At 62.9% G+C, this 13125-nt stretch overlaps 7 protein-coding genes across 7 annotated transcripts; 3 read left to right on the top strand and 4 right to left on the bottom strand.

The window, feature by feature from the left end:
* Positions 1–160: 160 nt before the first annotated feature.
* On the top strand, positions 161–1852 carry VTJ83DRAFT_341 (uncharacterized protein; the record flags this gene model as incomplete). The annotated part of the gene is made up of 3 exons (XM_071009785.1): positions 161–193; positions 267–776; positions 854–1852. 3 exons carry the CDS (start codon positions 161–163, stop codon positions 1850–1852), a joined length of 1542 nt encoding a protein of 513 aa, XP_070869694.1.
* Positions 1853–2187: 335 nt separating this feature from the next.
* Positions 2188–3090, bottom strand: VTJ83DRAFT_340 (uncharacterized protein; the record flags this gene model as incomplete). The annotated part of the gene is made up of 1 exon (XM_071009774.1): positions 2188–3090. The coding sequence occupies one exon, from the start codon at positions 3088–3090 to the stop codon at positions 2188–2190; it is 903 nt and encodes a 300-aa protein (XP_070869693.1).
* Positions 3091–3813: 723 nt separating this feature from the next.
* Positions 3814–5046, top strand: VTJ83DRAFT_339 (uncharacterized protein; the record flags this gene model as incomplete). Its single annotated transcript, XM_071009762.1, has 4 exons — positions 3814–3846; positions 3924–4059; positions 4128–4439; positions 4517–5046. The coding sequence occupies 4 exons, from the start codon at positions 3814–3816 to the stop codon at positions 5044–5046; spliced, it is 1011 nt and encodes a 336-aa protein (XP_070869692.1).
* A 1126-nt stretch (positions 5047–6172) lies between these two features.
* Positions 6173–7330, top strand: VTJ83DRAFT_338 (uncharacterized protein; the record flags this gene model as incomplete). The annotated part of the gene is made up of 3 exons (XM_071009751.1): positions 6173–6254; positions 6373–7191; positions 7251–7330. The coding sequence occupies 3 exons, from the start codon at positions 6173–6175 to the stop codon at positions 7328–7330; spliced, it is 981 nt and encodes a 326-aa protein (XP_070869691.1).
* A 753-nt stretch (positions 7331–8083) lies between these two features.
* On the bottom strand, positions 8084–8727 carry VTJ83DRAFT_337 (uncharacterized protein; the record flags this gene model as incomplete). Its single annotated transcript, XM_071009740.1, has 2 exons — positions 8084–8502; positions 8571–8727. The coding sequence occupies 2 exons, from the start codon at positions 8725–8727 to the stop codon at positions 8084–8086; spliced, it is 576 nt and encodes a 191-aa protein (XP_070869690.1).
* Positions 8728–9484: 757 nt separating this feature from the next.
* VTJ83DRAFT_336 (uncharacterized protein) lies at positions 9485–10641 on the bottom strand (the record flags this gene model as incomplete). Its single annotated transcript, XM_071009729.1, has 2 exons — positions 9485–9579; positions 9657–10641. The coding sequence occupies 2 exons, from the start codon at positions 10639–10641 to the stop codon at positions 9485–9487; spliced, it is 1080 nt and encodes a 359-aa protein (XP_070869689.1).
* A 381-nt stretch (positions 10642–11022) lies between these two features.
* On the bottom strand, positions 11023–12950 carry VTJ83DRAFT_335 (uncharacterized protein; the record flags this gene model as incomplete). The annotated part of the gene is made up of 5 exons (XM_071009718.1): positions 11023–11151; positions 11234–11630; positions 11727–12159; positions 12268–12727; positions 12795–12950. 5 exons carry the CDS (start codon positions 12948–12950, stop codon positions 11023–11025), a joined length of 1575 nt encoding a protein of 524 aa, XP_070869688.1.
* Between the last annotated feature and the right edge of the window lie 175 nt (positions 12951–13125).

Here is a 13125-nt window from a genome sequence, read left to right as displayed (position 1 = left end):
CGGGTTTCCCACCCATCCTCATTGTCTGCACCGTCCAACACTGAACAAGACAAGAACAAAAATAAAGAGACAGCATTTCAAACCCACGGCTCTGCACGCACGTCACGTTGGATCGTTCAATGTGTGAAACCCCCAGGATTCCGCCTCCATCGTCGTCATAATGTCCGCCGACGACCAGGCCTTTCTCGACGTGGTATGGCGTGCTGCCCCGCGTCCGTCTTGACGCAAAAGCCAGGACCCCCTCACTGACGGCCGTTGATGCCCAGCTCTCGTCGCTCCCCGTCAGCCTCCAAAGGTACTCCAACGACATCGCCGACTATGTCGACAAGCACGTCGAGCAGCTAGCAGAGACGCTCCGGGACACCCTGGCCAACGCATCGTGGGTGCCGGAGCAGTTCCGCCCGCAGCCGCCCCCGCCGCCCCCCATCCTCGCCGTCCCCGCGTCGGCCCTCGACAAGCTTCAGAGCTGGCTCTCGAGGAACAAGTATCTGATCGGCTTCGTCGTCGTCACGGGCGGCTACGCGGCCTACAAGACGTACCAGAGCACGGCGCGATGGCGTAAGCCCCGCCGCGCGAGGCGTGCCCGCAACGGCGGCCGCGTCGACGTGGTCGTCATCGCCGGCTCCCCGGCCCTGCCCCTGACGCGGTCGCTCTCCCTCGACCTCGAGAGGAAGGGCTTCATCGTGTTCATCGTTGCCAACAGCCACGAGGATGAGATCATGGTGCAGAACCTGGCCCGGCCCGACATTCGGCCCCTGGGCATGGACATCACCGACGTAGGCTCGCTCCTCCGCCCCTCGTGATCCCTGGCCGTTGCCTTGTTGCGCAGTCGCTGACGACATGTCGTGCTCAGGCCGTCAACGCCGGCAACTCGATCGACGCCTTCGCGCGCTACCTTCAGTCCCCGCACGCCTCCGTGCCCAACGGCCGGCGGCACCACCTCTCCCTCCAAGCCGTCATCCTCATCCCCTCTCTGAACTACCAGACGTCTCCCATCGCCACCATTCCTCCGTCCAGCTTCGCCGACCTCTTCAACACCCACCTCCTCCGGCCCATCCTCACCATCCAGGCCTTCCTTCCGCTGCTGACGGCCCGCCTTGGCCCGCCGTCGGCCGAAAGGAGCCGGCCGTCCTTGCTGTCGTCGAGCCCCAACGCTTCCCCCAAGGTCCTCGTCTTCACCCCGTCCATCATCTCCTCCATCAACCCTCCCTTCCACGCTCCCGAAGCCACCGTCTGCTCCGCCCTGTCGGCCTTCACCGAGGTCCTCGCCGCCGAGCTTCGCCCGCTCGGCATCCCCGTGACGCACATGCAGCTCGGCACGTTCGACTTTGCGGGCTTCACCCCCGCGGCGCGGTCGCGGCTGGTTCACCAGCCGGGGCTAGGCGACAACGGCGCCGATGCGCAGTCCTGGCCCGACGCGGCGCGGAGGGCCTACGGCCGCAACTTTGCCACGCAGTCCGCCTCGCCCATCAGCACGGGCCGCATCATGCCCGGCCTGCGGGGCAGCTCGCTCAAGGAGCTGCACAACGCCGTGTTCGACGTGATCGACGGGTCCGTCACGAGCGGCACCGTGCGGGTCGGCCTCGGAGCGAGCGTGTATGGGTTCGTCGGCCGCTGGTTCCCCCGCGGGCTGGTCTCGTGGATGATGGGCATTCGCAAGGTCGACGACCTGGCGACCTGGCAGGGGAACAAGGGAAGCTCGGCGTACGGGAGCCCCAGGAGCCCCAGGAGCCCCAGGGACCACCTGTCGCCGGCCGGCAGCGACAAGGAAAAGGAGGCGGGGTCGGACTCGTTCGTGGCGGTCCCGCCGCTGGAGCAGGTGCAGGACTCGGACGTTTGGAAGGAGCATTAGCGTGGGAAACGATAGAAAGGGGAAAACGGCCATGTAGGGAGATGAGGAGGACGGGTTGGGTTTGGATGGAAAAAGAAACCATGAACCGCCGTGCGGACAGACTGTTCCCAGTCAGGACAATCACACGCAGATGCCCTCAAGAGGATGAATAGACTTGCCACGTTCACATGATGGCTGACCAGGAACTGAGAATGAACATGTGGGCGCATCCGGCCACGATGGTATGACGGACCATTCGATCAAGATTGCCACGGGAAACACAAACGGCCCGCAAAGCCATTCGTCGAGCCATGCTTCCGATCCATCGTCTTCCTCTCCCCTTCCCCTTCCCTTTCTCAATGCCTCCCTCGGAACCGGCCGCCCTTCCCCCTCCACCGGCCTCCTTTCCCCCACCCGCCGCGATCCTTGTGCCTCCCGCCGCCCTCGTGGCCTCGATCCCTATCTCTGTCCCCGTCCCTCTCGCGATCCCGCCCGCGCAGCTCCAGCTCCCGCTCCCTCGGCTGCTGCTGAGCCGGCTGCCCGCCCTCGTCCGCCTTCTCCGCCTCGGCCTCGTCCTTGGCGCGGGGCTTCTCGAGGTCCTTGTCGGGCACCCACCGCGGGTGCGCGCCCTCGCGGCACAGCCTGCCGTCCGGGCAGAACCCGGCCAGGTAGTAGGGGCACATGCGCCGGCGGACGTGGCGCTTGTCGCAGCGGGGGCCGAGGGGGCAGAACCCCCGCTCGTAGTGCGGGCAGGGGGGCAGGCGCGACGACGGGTCGACGTGCAGGTACAGGCACTCGTCGCCGTTGCTGCAGTAGCCGTTGCGCACGAAAAAGTTGCACTCGGGCATCTTGCGCAGGTTGTACTCGTGCAGGAACTCGCACGTCTCGCCCTTCTTGCAGAGGCCGCGCAGCCAGTGCTTGCAGACGAGGGAGCCGAAGCCGGAGCCCGAGCCGGAGCCTTGGTTGGGGTTGGACGGGTCGTTGCCGGCGTTGTTGTTGTTGTTGTTGCTGGCGGAGGAGGAAAAAAAGGAGAAGGCGTTGGCGGTGCCGTTTTTGGCGGCGTTGTTCGCGCTGCTGCCATTGCTGTTGTCGTCGCCGCCGGGTCGGTCCGAGGCGAGGCTGTGGCGGTAGGTGCGCTGGAGGAAGGGCGTGAAGGAAAAGGTGTAGCGTGGGGAGGCGTGGGTGAGGAGGCGGGAAGCAAGGTGGGCGGTTGGGTCGGAAGGCCCAGCGGGCTGGGCGGGCGCCGTAACGGTCGCCATGATGGCGGTGGTGGTGGTGGCAGCGGCGGTGGTGTTTGCCTTTCGATCGGGTCTCTTGATGGTTTGTGGTGTTCGCTGACGCTGGCCGGGGGGGATCTTGATGGCTTGGGCTTGATAGCTTGGGCCTGATAGCTTGGGAGCTTTGGGGAGCTTGCAACGGTTCGGTGGTCGAGAGGTCGATCAGAGATGCCAGCAAACGAGATTTGCCTTCAGGATAGGTGGGGTGAATGAAAAGCACCAGGGATGGATGGGGAGAGAGATGGCTGGTGGGTGAGTGGGCAAGCGTAGAGCTTGGACGGCGAGAACAAAGATGGCGACTTGGTTTCTTTCTGGCCGGTCGCGTTCTGTCGTTCTGTCGGTCGGGTGGATTGTGCAAGATCGCGTCGCCCCGCCAAGACCCGGGGAAAACGATCGTCGCTCGGCTGGGGCTCCGCGAGTGGGTCCCACGCATCCCCGGTCTGCCACCAATCAGCCCGATGCCTCGGCTCGGGAAACCTCCCCCGCCATCTCGGCCCTCTTACACAGGGTCATGGCGTATAAGACGAACCCTCCCGCTGGACATCTCGTGCGTTCTTGATCCGTTTCTTGTTGTCGTACCATTCTAGTGACTTCTCCTGCGGCGGACAACCTCATCGGGCTTGTCGGGTTCTTTGTTCAGTCGCATCCTCATCCTCATCCTCGGTGTCTTCCTTCCCATCCTGTTCAGAGTAATACGCCGTCATCATGAGAGGTATCCAGCTCGCCGAATACGTCAAGGTAAATCAATGCAGCTTGCCATACCCCCACGCGCCGCCGAATGCGCCGCCAGCTCACCTCCATTGACGCTCATCTAGGGCCCCCATGAGCTCAAAGTGACGGACCTGCCGGATCCCGTCCCGGCTCCCGATGAGTATCTCATCGAGGTCCACGCTGCCGCCACCAACTTCTTTGATATCCTGCAGATCCAGGGCAAATACCAGCACCAGCCGCGTACGTCCTCGCCGGCCTGGCATTGAAGAGAGAACAACGGGCCATGGCTCGGCTAACACTCCTCGCAGCGTTCCCCTGGGTCTCGGGCGCCGAGTTCGCCGGCATCGTGCTGGCCACGCCTGCCAGCTCCAAGAACCCCAAGTTCCCCGTCGGCTCGCGCGTGTTTGGCGCCACCCAGGGCGCCTATGCCACCAAGGCGGTGGCCAAGGAGGTCAGCATGCTGGCCGTCCCTGAGGGCTGGAGCTTCAAGGAGGCCGCGGGCCTCTTCGTGACGGCGCCCACGAGCTACGGCGCTCTGGTCGTCCGCGCCGGCATCAAGGCCGGCGACTACGTCCTGGTGCATGCCGCGGCGGGCGGCGTGGGTCTTGCTGCCGTTCAGAGTTCGTTTTTTTCCCCTCCCCCCGACCTTCATCTTGCTCTCCTCGAGCACGACGGGGCTAACCTAGGGCCTCTGCAGTTGCCAAGGCGTTCGGCGCCACCGTCATCGCCACGGCGGGCACCAAGCGCAAGCTCGAGGTCGCCAAGGCGTTCGGGGCGGACCACGTCATCGACTACCGCGACGAGAAGTGGCCCGAGCTGGTCAAGAAGCTGACGCCCAAGAACCGGGGCGTCGACATTGTCTACGACCCCGTCGGCCTCGTCGACAAGAGCACCAAGTGCACGGCATGGAACGGGCGCATCCTCGTCATCGGCTTCGCGGGGGGCACCATCGAAAAGGTGGCCATGAACAAGGTGCTGCTCAAGAACATCAGCCTCGTGGGCACGCACTGGGGCCAGTACGCCAACTTTGAGAAGGAGACGGTGGTGACGGTGTGGGAGGGCATCATGAAGCTGGTCAAGGAGGGCAAGTTCCGGGGCACCGAGTTCACCGACCAGGAGTTTGTCGGCCTCGAGAAGGTGCCCGATGCCCTGGCGGCGCTCGGGGGCAGGGAAACGTGGGGCAAGGTCGTGGTGACGGTTCCGCAAGAGGGACGGAGCAAGATTTGATTGGCGGCTTGGTCCCAAAGATGTTGGGAGAGCTACTCTACCGTATTACCTATGGGAAGGGGAGGGTGAGGGGTGGCAACGAGAACCGCTAGTCCCGCGGGGATGCATGGCGCGGCATCACCCAAGGCATGCACGTCGGGAGGAGGTGGATGGGTGGGTGTCTGCAAGGTGGAAGTTTGACGGTGCCAGGCCAGGTTCCATACAAGAAAGGTTGACACACATACTGTATACTACTATACACCCACACCCGTGGACACCCCCGACACACACACACACAAAGAGAGAGAGAGAAGGCAGCGGGGGATGACTTCTAGGTTGAGGATTCCCACCCACCCTTCTTCCAGGTCCCCATAGAGCGCAACCAACCCTAACCCTGACCGGCCCCTGCCGATCGTGCATGCGATGTATCCGCAGTAACATTTGTGTAGTACGCAGTAGTTACAGCGTAACTAGCTGGTAGTTACCCCTCGATGAAATGTCCCCTCCGTCGTCCCCGGAAATTTTGATTTTTCTTTGGGAATCTCGAACATGGAAACCCATTGAAACCCCACCACCCACGCTTCGCCCCGCCGCATGCACCCAGCGCATCCATTCATTCACTTGGGTTTAGTCAAAACCACGTTCTTCGCCTTGGGGGAAAACCGAGTGCCACCACGCGATCGCAGCATTCCGATATCTAAGCAACCCCAACCAATCTTCCCCGGTTGACATACACAGTAGACAATACAACAACAAAAAAAAAGACATAAGGAGCCGAAAAGAACGGACTGGAACCCCCCCCCCCCCGGCCCCCGATCTCGCTCCACCTGGCCCGTCTCGCCGCCCCGCGCATTCTTCTTCACACACCCCACCCCTCGCCAAATCAATAGCCTCTCTACTCATACCGGACCGGTCACCCACCCTCAACCCATACAACCTTCTCCCCCCTTTCCCGCGTTCCCCGAGCCGAATACCCCTCTCTTCCCACGGGTCCCCCTCGTGAGCTCTCAAGCTGTTTTCGTCGTACTTGAGGCGCTCCCTCCGCTCCAGCGCTACCGGTCTCTCCGTAGCGGCTGCCGCGACGCTCTCCAGGAAAACGGCTTCGCCGACCACCCCGAGCGAACTCCAGACAATCACCAAGCGGAGGATGCATAACAAGGTTGTCATCATCGGCTCCGGGCCCGCCGCCCACACGGCCGCCATCTACCTGGCCCGTGCCGAGCTGAAGCGTGAGTGCCTGGGCGAACCCTAGCGAGCGCGTGGAAAGACAGGACAGGACAAGAAAGACCTTGTGCGTTGCTGACCAGAGAAACCCGGGGTTGGGGGTCGGTCGGGGGGGGAACACAGCCGTCCTCTACGAAGGCTTCATGGCCAACGGCATCGCCGCCGGCGGCCAGCTCACGACCACCACCGAGGTCGAAAACTTCCCCGGCTTCCCCGAGGCCGTGACGGGCCAGGACCTGATGGACAAGATGCGCGCGCAATCCGAGCGCTTCGGCACCGTCATCATCAGCGAGACGGTGGCCAAGCTCGACCTGTCCAAGAGGCCGTTCGAGTACGCCACCGAATGGAGCCCCGACGAGGTGCACACGGCCGACGCCATCATCCTGGCCACGGGCGCCTCGGCCCGCCGCCTCGGCCTCCCCGGCGAGGACAAGTACTGGCAAAGCGGCATCTCGGCGTGCGCCGTGTGCGACGGCGCCGTGCCCATCTTCCGCAACAAGCCGCTCGTCGTCATCGGCGGCGGCGACTCGGCCGCCGAGGAGGCCCTGTTCCTGACAAAGTACGGCAGCCACGTCACGGTGCTGGTCCGCCGCGACAAGCTCCGCGCGAGCAGCATCATGGCCAAGCGCCTGCTCGGCAGCAAGAAGGTGACGGTCCGCTTCAACACGGTCGGCGTCGAGGTCAAGGGCGACGACAAGGGCCTCATGAGCCACCTCGTCGTCCGCGACGTGCGCACCGGCCAGGAGGAGACCCTCGAGGCCAACGGCCTCTTTTACGCCATCGGCCACGACCCGGCGACCGCCCTGGTCAAGGGCCAGCTCGAGACCGACGAGGACGGCTACGTCGTTACCAAGCCGGGCACGACCCTGACGAGCGTCAAGGGCGTGTTTGCCGCGGGTGATGTCCAGGACAAGAGGTACCGGCAAGCCATCACCAGCGCAGGTATGTTTGCGGCCCCTCTCCCCTTGGTCATTCCATACCAGGCTGACGGACATGTCCAGGCACGGGCTGTATGGCGGCGCTGGACGCGGAAAAGTATTTGGCGGAGCTGGAGGAGGACCAGGCGGACGGCAAGTTGTAGGGCACATCGGCATGGTTGATTGCTTGGCTGGCTGGCTGGCTTCCTGAATAGACGTTGAGGGCGGGCGGATATGCGCCGCCGCCCCTCCCCCCCGGATGATGATAGAAGATATACCCTAGACTTGCATTGTTATCTGGACGGTCGTGTGGGGGCGTTATCCGTCAACTGCTGTGATACGAGTTCCATACACAGTATCAATACTCTTTGGGCTTGGTCTCCGTCGTCACCCCACGTGGAGAACGGAGGGAATAGGAACGAGGCTCCCCTTGGCAGCAGTCGCTCATCACGGGAGTCGGATGCTATCATGCTCCCCTCCTCCAGCAGCTCGACGAACGTTCGGCATCTCTCTCTTTGTCTCTCTCTCGGCAACAGGGCAACCACTAACTGGCCACTGCGCTTGCGACTACGGCAGCGGATCCAACTTGTATTATCTTTATTCCAACCTGTAACTCTGTTCTATCCTCTTTTCCCCCTCCCTTCTCACCTTCTCATTGCCTCTTGAAGCGCCGAGAAAGCACCTCATCATGCTGCTTCGCAAAAGAAATGGTGATCATGACCTTTGCATTGGCTTTTTTTTGTTTGTTTGTTTTCTTTCCTGACATGGTTGGTAGCTTTGGCCTGCCTTGACGAATCAATCTCGCTTCCTCTTCCTTTCCCCCTTCTCCCAAGCGTTCATCGTTGCCCCTTCAAAACCCAGACGACCACACCACTCCCCACCAGCCTTCCCTCTTCCCTCCGTCTGCCCTGCTGCCTCTAGATCGTCGCCGCCAGCCCGCAAACCGACCCCGCCAACAACAGCCCCGCCCTCCCCAGATTCAACACGCCCCACCAATCCACCAGCCCCTTGGCGCTCCTCTCCCGCTGCGCCTCAACCTCCGCCTCGGCCGCCGCGTCCGCCGCGTCCGCGGCCTTGCCCTCCAGGCTCGCGGCGGCGAGCCCCGCGCTCTCCTCGAGCTTCAGGAGCCGCCCGTTGGTCCCGGCCATGAAGAGCTTGGTGTAGGGCACGATGCCGAGCGTGAGGGCCGCCGCGGCGAGGTAGGCGCGGGCCTGGCCGAGGGTCAGGAGGTGGGGGTGCAAGTAGCGGTTGCCGAGGCCGAGGTAGAGGTAGCTCGCGGCGGCGGCCAGGGAGGCGAGCGGCACGGCGCGCTTCCCGCGGGCGTAGGTGCGGATCCCTACGGGGGTCCTGGTTGGTAAGGCTTGTCCTTGCAGAGGGGTGCGGCGCGGGGAAGGGGCTGCGTACATTGCTTGAGCATGAGGGGGGTGGGCGATTCAAGGAGGCGCGGGACGAGGAAGAAGGAAAGGGACAGCGAGGTGCCCGCGGCGACGGAGGAGAGGAGAATGGCGGTGCCCTGGGCGAGGCGCACGGCGGTGGAGGGGGAGGGGGCGGCGGGGGACATGGTGGTGTGGTGGTAATAACGATGGCGAGGGGTCTTTGGCGGGATGCTGCAAACGGCAGCGGTGATGGTTTGCAGTTGGGGAGATGAAGTACGGGCTGATGATGATGATGATGATGATGATGTGCGGAGATGATATGGATATGAGCTTTGGAGCTCGGGTCTCATTGGCATATGCGCAGCGGGTGGCCACTAATAAATAACATGCACACTCCAACCCAATCACTTCGTCATCGCTCGCAGCGTTGCATGGGGTACCTTACCAGCTAACTAGTAAGTTAGCCTCTAACTTTAACAGCTTCCCCAGTCGTGCCGAGCTCGCCTTACCCGGACAACCGCAAGGAAACATGGGCTCAACGGCTCAACGCCAACGCTGCCCTTGTTTTGTAGATACCGCTTGGTATTCTGGCACGGGTTCTACATACAGGACGGCAGCAAAGTTATCTTTCCGGGCTGTGGTCATCGCTGCGCACCGCCGAGTACCGCCTCTCAACTCTGTTCCAGCCGTCCAAAGAAATGCACCAGGAGCGTAATCCATCATTCTCTTGGTCCCGTCAACGGCATATTCATTAGTAAACCGACTAGCCCGCCCCTTACCGGCCCAAACAGAAACGGTCCCCTGCGATCCTAAAATACATCTTTTCGTATACATCTTCCAGATGTTAGCAATATTACAATTGATTGAATTGTTGCAATTCGTCGTATGGTCATGTTTGCACAAAGCCGCTTCGCTCTGGCCCTTCCGGCTTGTTGACGGCCATCAAAACACCACCAGCTCGGCGCTCGCAAACTCGTCGGGCCTCCCGTACGTATTGATGGTCCCGGTCCCGTTCTTGAGATAGCAATACTCGCCCGCTGGTATATCCTCCAGTCAGCCAAACCGATCCTCTTGCAGCACAGCCGCCGTCGCCGTTGCAACCAAGGAGACTTACACCGCTTTACCACGGTCACGGCCCGGCACAAGCCCGCCGCCGTCTCTCCAAACCCCTCGGCCAGGTTCGCTTCGTACTTTTGGTTATACACGGCGCACGCATCCATGCACGCCTCCAGGCTCGGCAGGTACAGCTTCATGATGTCCTGGATGCCCGGGTTTCCAAACTTGGCCCCCGACGGCCAATTTGTATCGCAGCGCACCACAAACCTCTGCGCTCGCCCGCCCAGCGCCTTCAGCGGCGCGGCCTTGCCGAACGCGTCCCTTGGCTGGTAGGTGCTCTCGTCGATGTCTGGGCAGCCGTCGTCGGTCGGGGCGGGGGAGGCTCCGCCGCGGACCGAGGAGGCAGTTCGGCTCGGGGAGGGGGAGGGGTCGGCGGCGGCGGAGTTGGTGTCGATGGTGGGTGATGGCGACAACGTCGAGCCAGAGGTTTGGACGGTGGCGGGTTGGGATTCGGACGGAGGGTCGTCTCCCGCAGCAGCGTCGGACGCGGCCGCGGAGACGGACGGGCCCGATTTTCCCTGCGCCGCCATCCCGCCGGCAACCCCGCCAGCGATGCCCGCGGCCAGGATCAGGACAAGAAGGAACACCGCAATCCAGAACCTCCGCACCGTCAGGCCCAAAACCCTCCGCTCCTCCGGCCCGCGCACAACCTCGAGCCCCGGCTGAGGGTCGCCATGGGGATACGCCGGTCCTGTCGTCGCCGTCGGCACCGCGCCCGGAGGCAGGTCCGATGTCGCCGACCACGGGCCCGGGCTGCCGTAAATGTCTTTGGGCAGGCCAGACGGAGACGCCTGGAGCGGGTACGACCACTGCGGGTGACTCGTTGGCTCCAGCTCGGACAGGGGCGCAGGCTCGAGGCTGGAGTAGGGCTCCGACTTGGCCGACTCCATCACGGGCGGCGACGCAGGGTGCTCGGATGCGGATGGGTGGGCGGGTACAACCTCCGGGTCGGACGACATGCCGCCATCGTGAGGCCTGCTCATGGCGATGACGATGGCGACGGGTCGGAAGCGCTACGAAGGCCTGCCCGCGGTCGACCGGGGAAACGACAGCGATTGAAGAAGAGAATAAACGAGGGGGAAAAAACAGGCGACAGAGAGAAGGAGGATGAGGAGGAGGAGGAGGAGGAGGAGGAGGAGGAGGATGAGAAGCAGGAGGAATGGGTTCCCGGCACATGATCCGACATTGAGGGCCATTGCATGCCGGTGAGCTTTGCTGGCTGCTGCGCCTCATGCCTGCGGTGCGAAGCAACGCCGCGCCAATCGATCTTGTCCCTGAACCTGGTTGCCGAGAGCCTGGAAACTCCGCCCCCTGTCCATCCATATTGACCTTCTCCCATCCCGTTGAAACCATGAGCATGGTCCTTATAATGCCGCCTTCCCCCTCGACTCAAACGGCAGCAAGAGGACCAGGACTCCGGCGGCGATGAAGAGCGCGCCACTGGTGTACACCGGGGCTGCCGTCTGCAGATCGGCGAACATGGCAATGATGGGCTGCCGTCCGGTCAGTTGAGCCACCAAAGCGAGGCCACGGCGCAGCAGCGCCAGGAGGGAAGAAACGAATGGGAAAAAATACCGCCATGACGCCAAAAATTCGATTGGACGTCGCCGTCAGGGCATTCCCGGTTCCCCTCTGGGGAGTCGGGAACAGCTCCGGCGTGAAGCCGTACAGCACGGCGTACATGATGTTGCTGGTGAAACTGTAGGCGCAGTTCCAGCCCAGGAGCGACGCCGAGTTGAGCGCCGTCGTCGAAGCGTACAAGAAGACGCCGGTTGACGCTGCCGAGAGCGCCAGCGTGCCTCTCCTCCCGAACCAAGGATGTTCCACCAGCAGCCCACCGATCAGGGCCCCCGGAACCCCGAGGGCGGCGATGATCAGCGAGTTCCGGTACGTCAGGTAGGTCGAGCCATCGCCAAAGTCGGCGCCTCGCGTTGCTTGGATGTACGGCAGGAAGGAATTGTATAGCGGATACCTATGGTACCATCGGTCAGCTCTCCAGCCCTGCCGCCTATCACGTCTTCAACGCTCTCGCGGCCGTGTAAGCAAGATGATCGACGGTTCCACGCACCCCAGCCCAATGAACGCCCACACGGCCATGATCAAGCTCGTCGATCGCGCGAGCCTGCGAGTCCGAAACAGCGCCTTGACCCTGTCGAGTTTGACATCCTCCAGCTTTCTCTTGATGGCGTTGGCTACCGTGCTTTCGTGGTGCGCAAAGCCCTCGGGCTCGCAGGCGCGGAGCGACTCGACGGTGATCCACGTCGGCTTCCCGTTGCGCCGCGCCACCTCGTGGACGATTCGGACCGCCTCCTCATCACGGCCCTTGCCCACCAGATACTTGGGCGACTCGTAGATGGTGAAGAAGCAGAAGCGCGTCACGAACATCAGCACCGTCAGCCCGCCCATGGCGATCAGGAACCACCGCCATCCCATGTTCTCCTCCCGCCGGCACGGGGTCGCGTCGTCGTCCTCGACGCACGTCAGCCGGCTCAGCAGCGGCCCTGTGTTGGTATGCACGTCAGTTACTTCCCCCCTGGGGGGGGGGGGGTTATCAGCCAGAACCAAAAGCCAACAAAGAAGAAAAAAAGAGTTAACACAACATCACTCACAAGCCACCAGAGTCGCAACGACCTGCGCAATAGCCCACACCACCGACAAGACCGTCAACAAATACTGATGCGAAGCCGGCAGAAACTCCAAATAAATCGCCGAGTCCACAGGCAGGTTCCCTCCCACCCCAAACGACCACAGCGCCACGAAGATGCCCACGGCCGCAAACGAGGGTGCCCCCGCGGCAGCCATGCCGAACACGGCCGTCACCCCCAGCGTCAGGTTGAACGCCAAGCTGCGGCCAAAGATATCGCAGCCGAACCCCCAGAACAGGGCGCCCGCGAGCAGGCCGAGGCTCTGCGCAAGAACCAAGAGCGGCGCGTGCTCCGGGCGGAACTCGTTCTTGACCGGCGCGAAGATGAGCGAGGTCACGATGGGCCAGAGGTTGTCCGAGGCCCAGCCAAAGGCGATGACGGCCGTGAGCTGGTATTGGTAAGCGCCCATGCCGATGTCCCGGATCTGAAGCGAGGGTTGTTAGTCGCCCCGAGGCCAAAGAAGGGGGCGCCGTGATGAGGTAGGAGCGTACGGCGCGGTTGAGGAGCTTGGCTTTCTTCTCGTACACCGGGTCGACGTGGCCGGCGGGGAGGATGACGATGTCGCTGGCATCAAAAGCAGCCGCGTCTGTCAAGCAGTCGCCCTCGGCGGCTGAGGGGGGCTGGGGGTGCTTGGTGACGTCGGCCATGTCTGAAAGAGGGATCGGAGGAGCGTCGCCCTCGACAAGGTCAGCATCCCAGGGGAGTTGGGGAATTGGGGTGTATGAAGCACCGGGCATGCTGTACTCTGGTGTATACACAGTAATACGTGCTGGCCAATGATGCAATAAGTAGCCCCCGCGTATGCAAGGCAACCCAAACCCT

Source organism: Remersonia thermophila, chromosome 1, assembly GCF_042764415.1.
Source record: "Remersonia thermophila strain ATCC 22073 chromosome 1, whole genome shotgun sequence".
In the NCBI taxonomy this organism is placed as follows: domain Eukaryota; kingdom Fungi; phylum Ascomycota; class Sordariomycetes; order Sordariales; family Chaetomiaceae; genus Remersonia; species Remersonia thermophila.
Note: the sequence above shows the minus strand (reverse complement) of the source record. Positions and strands in the feature narration are given on the sequence as shown.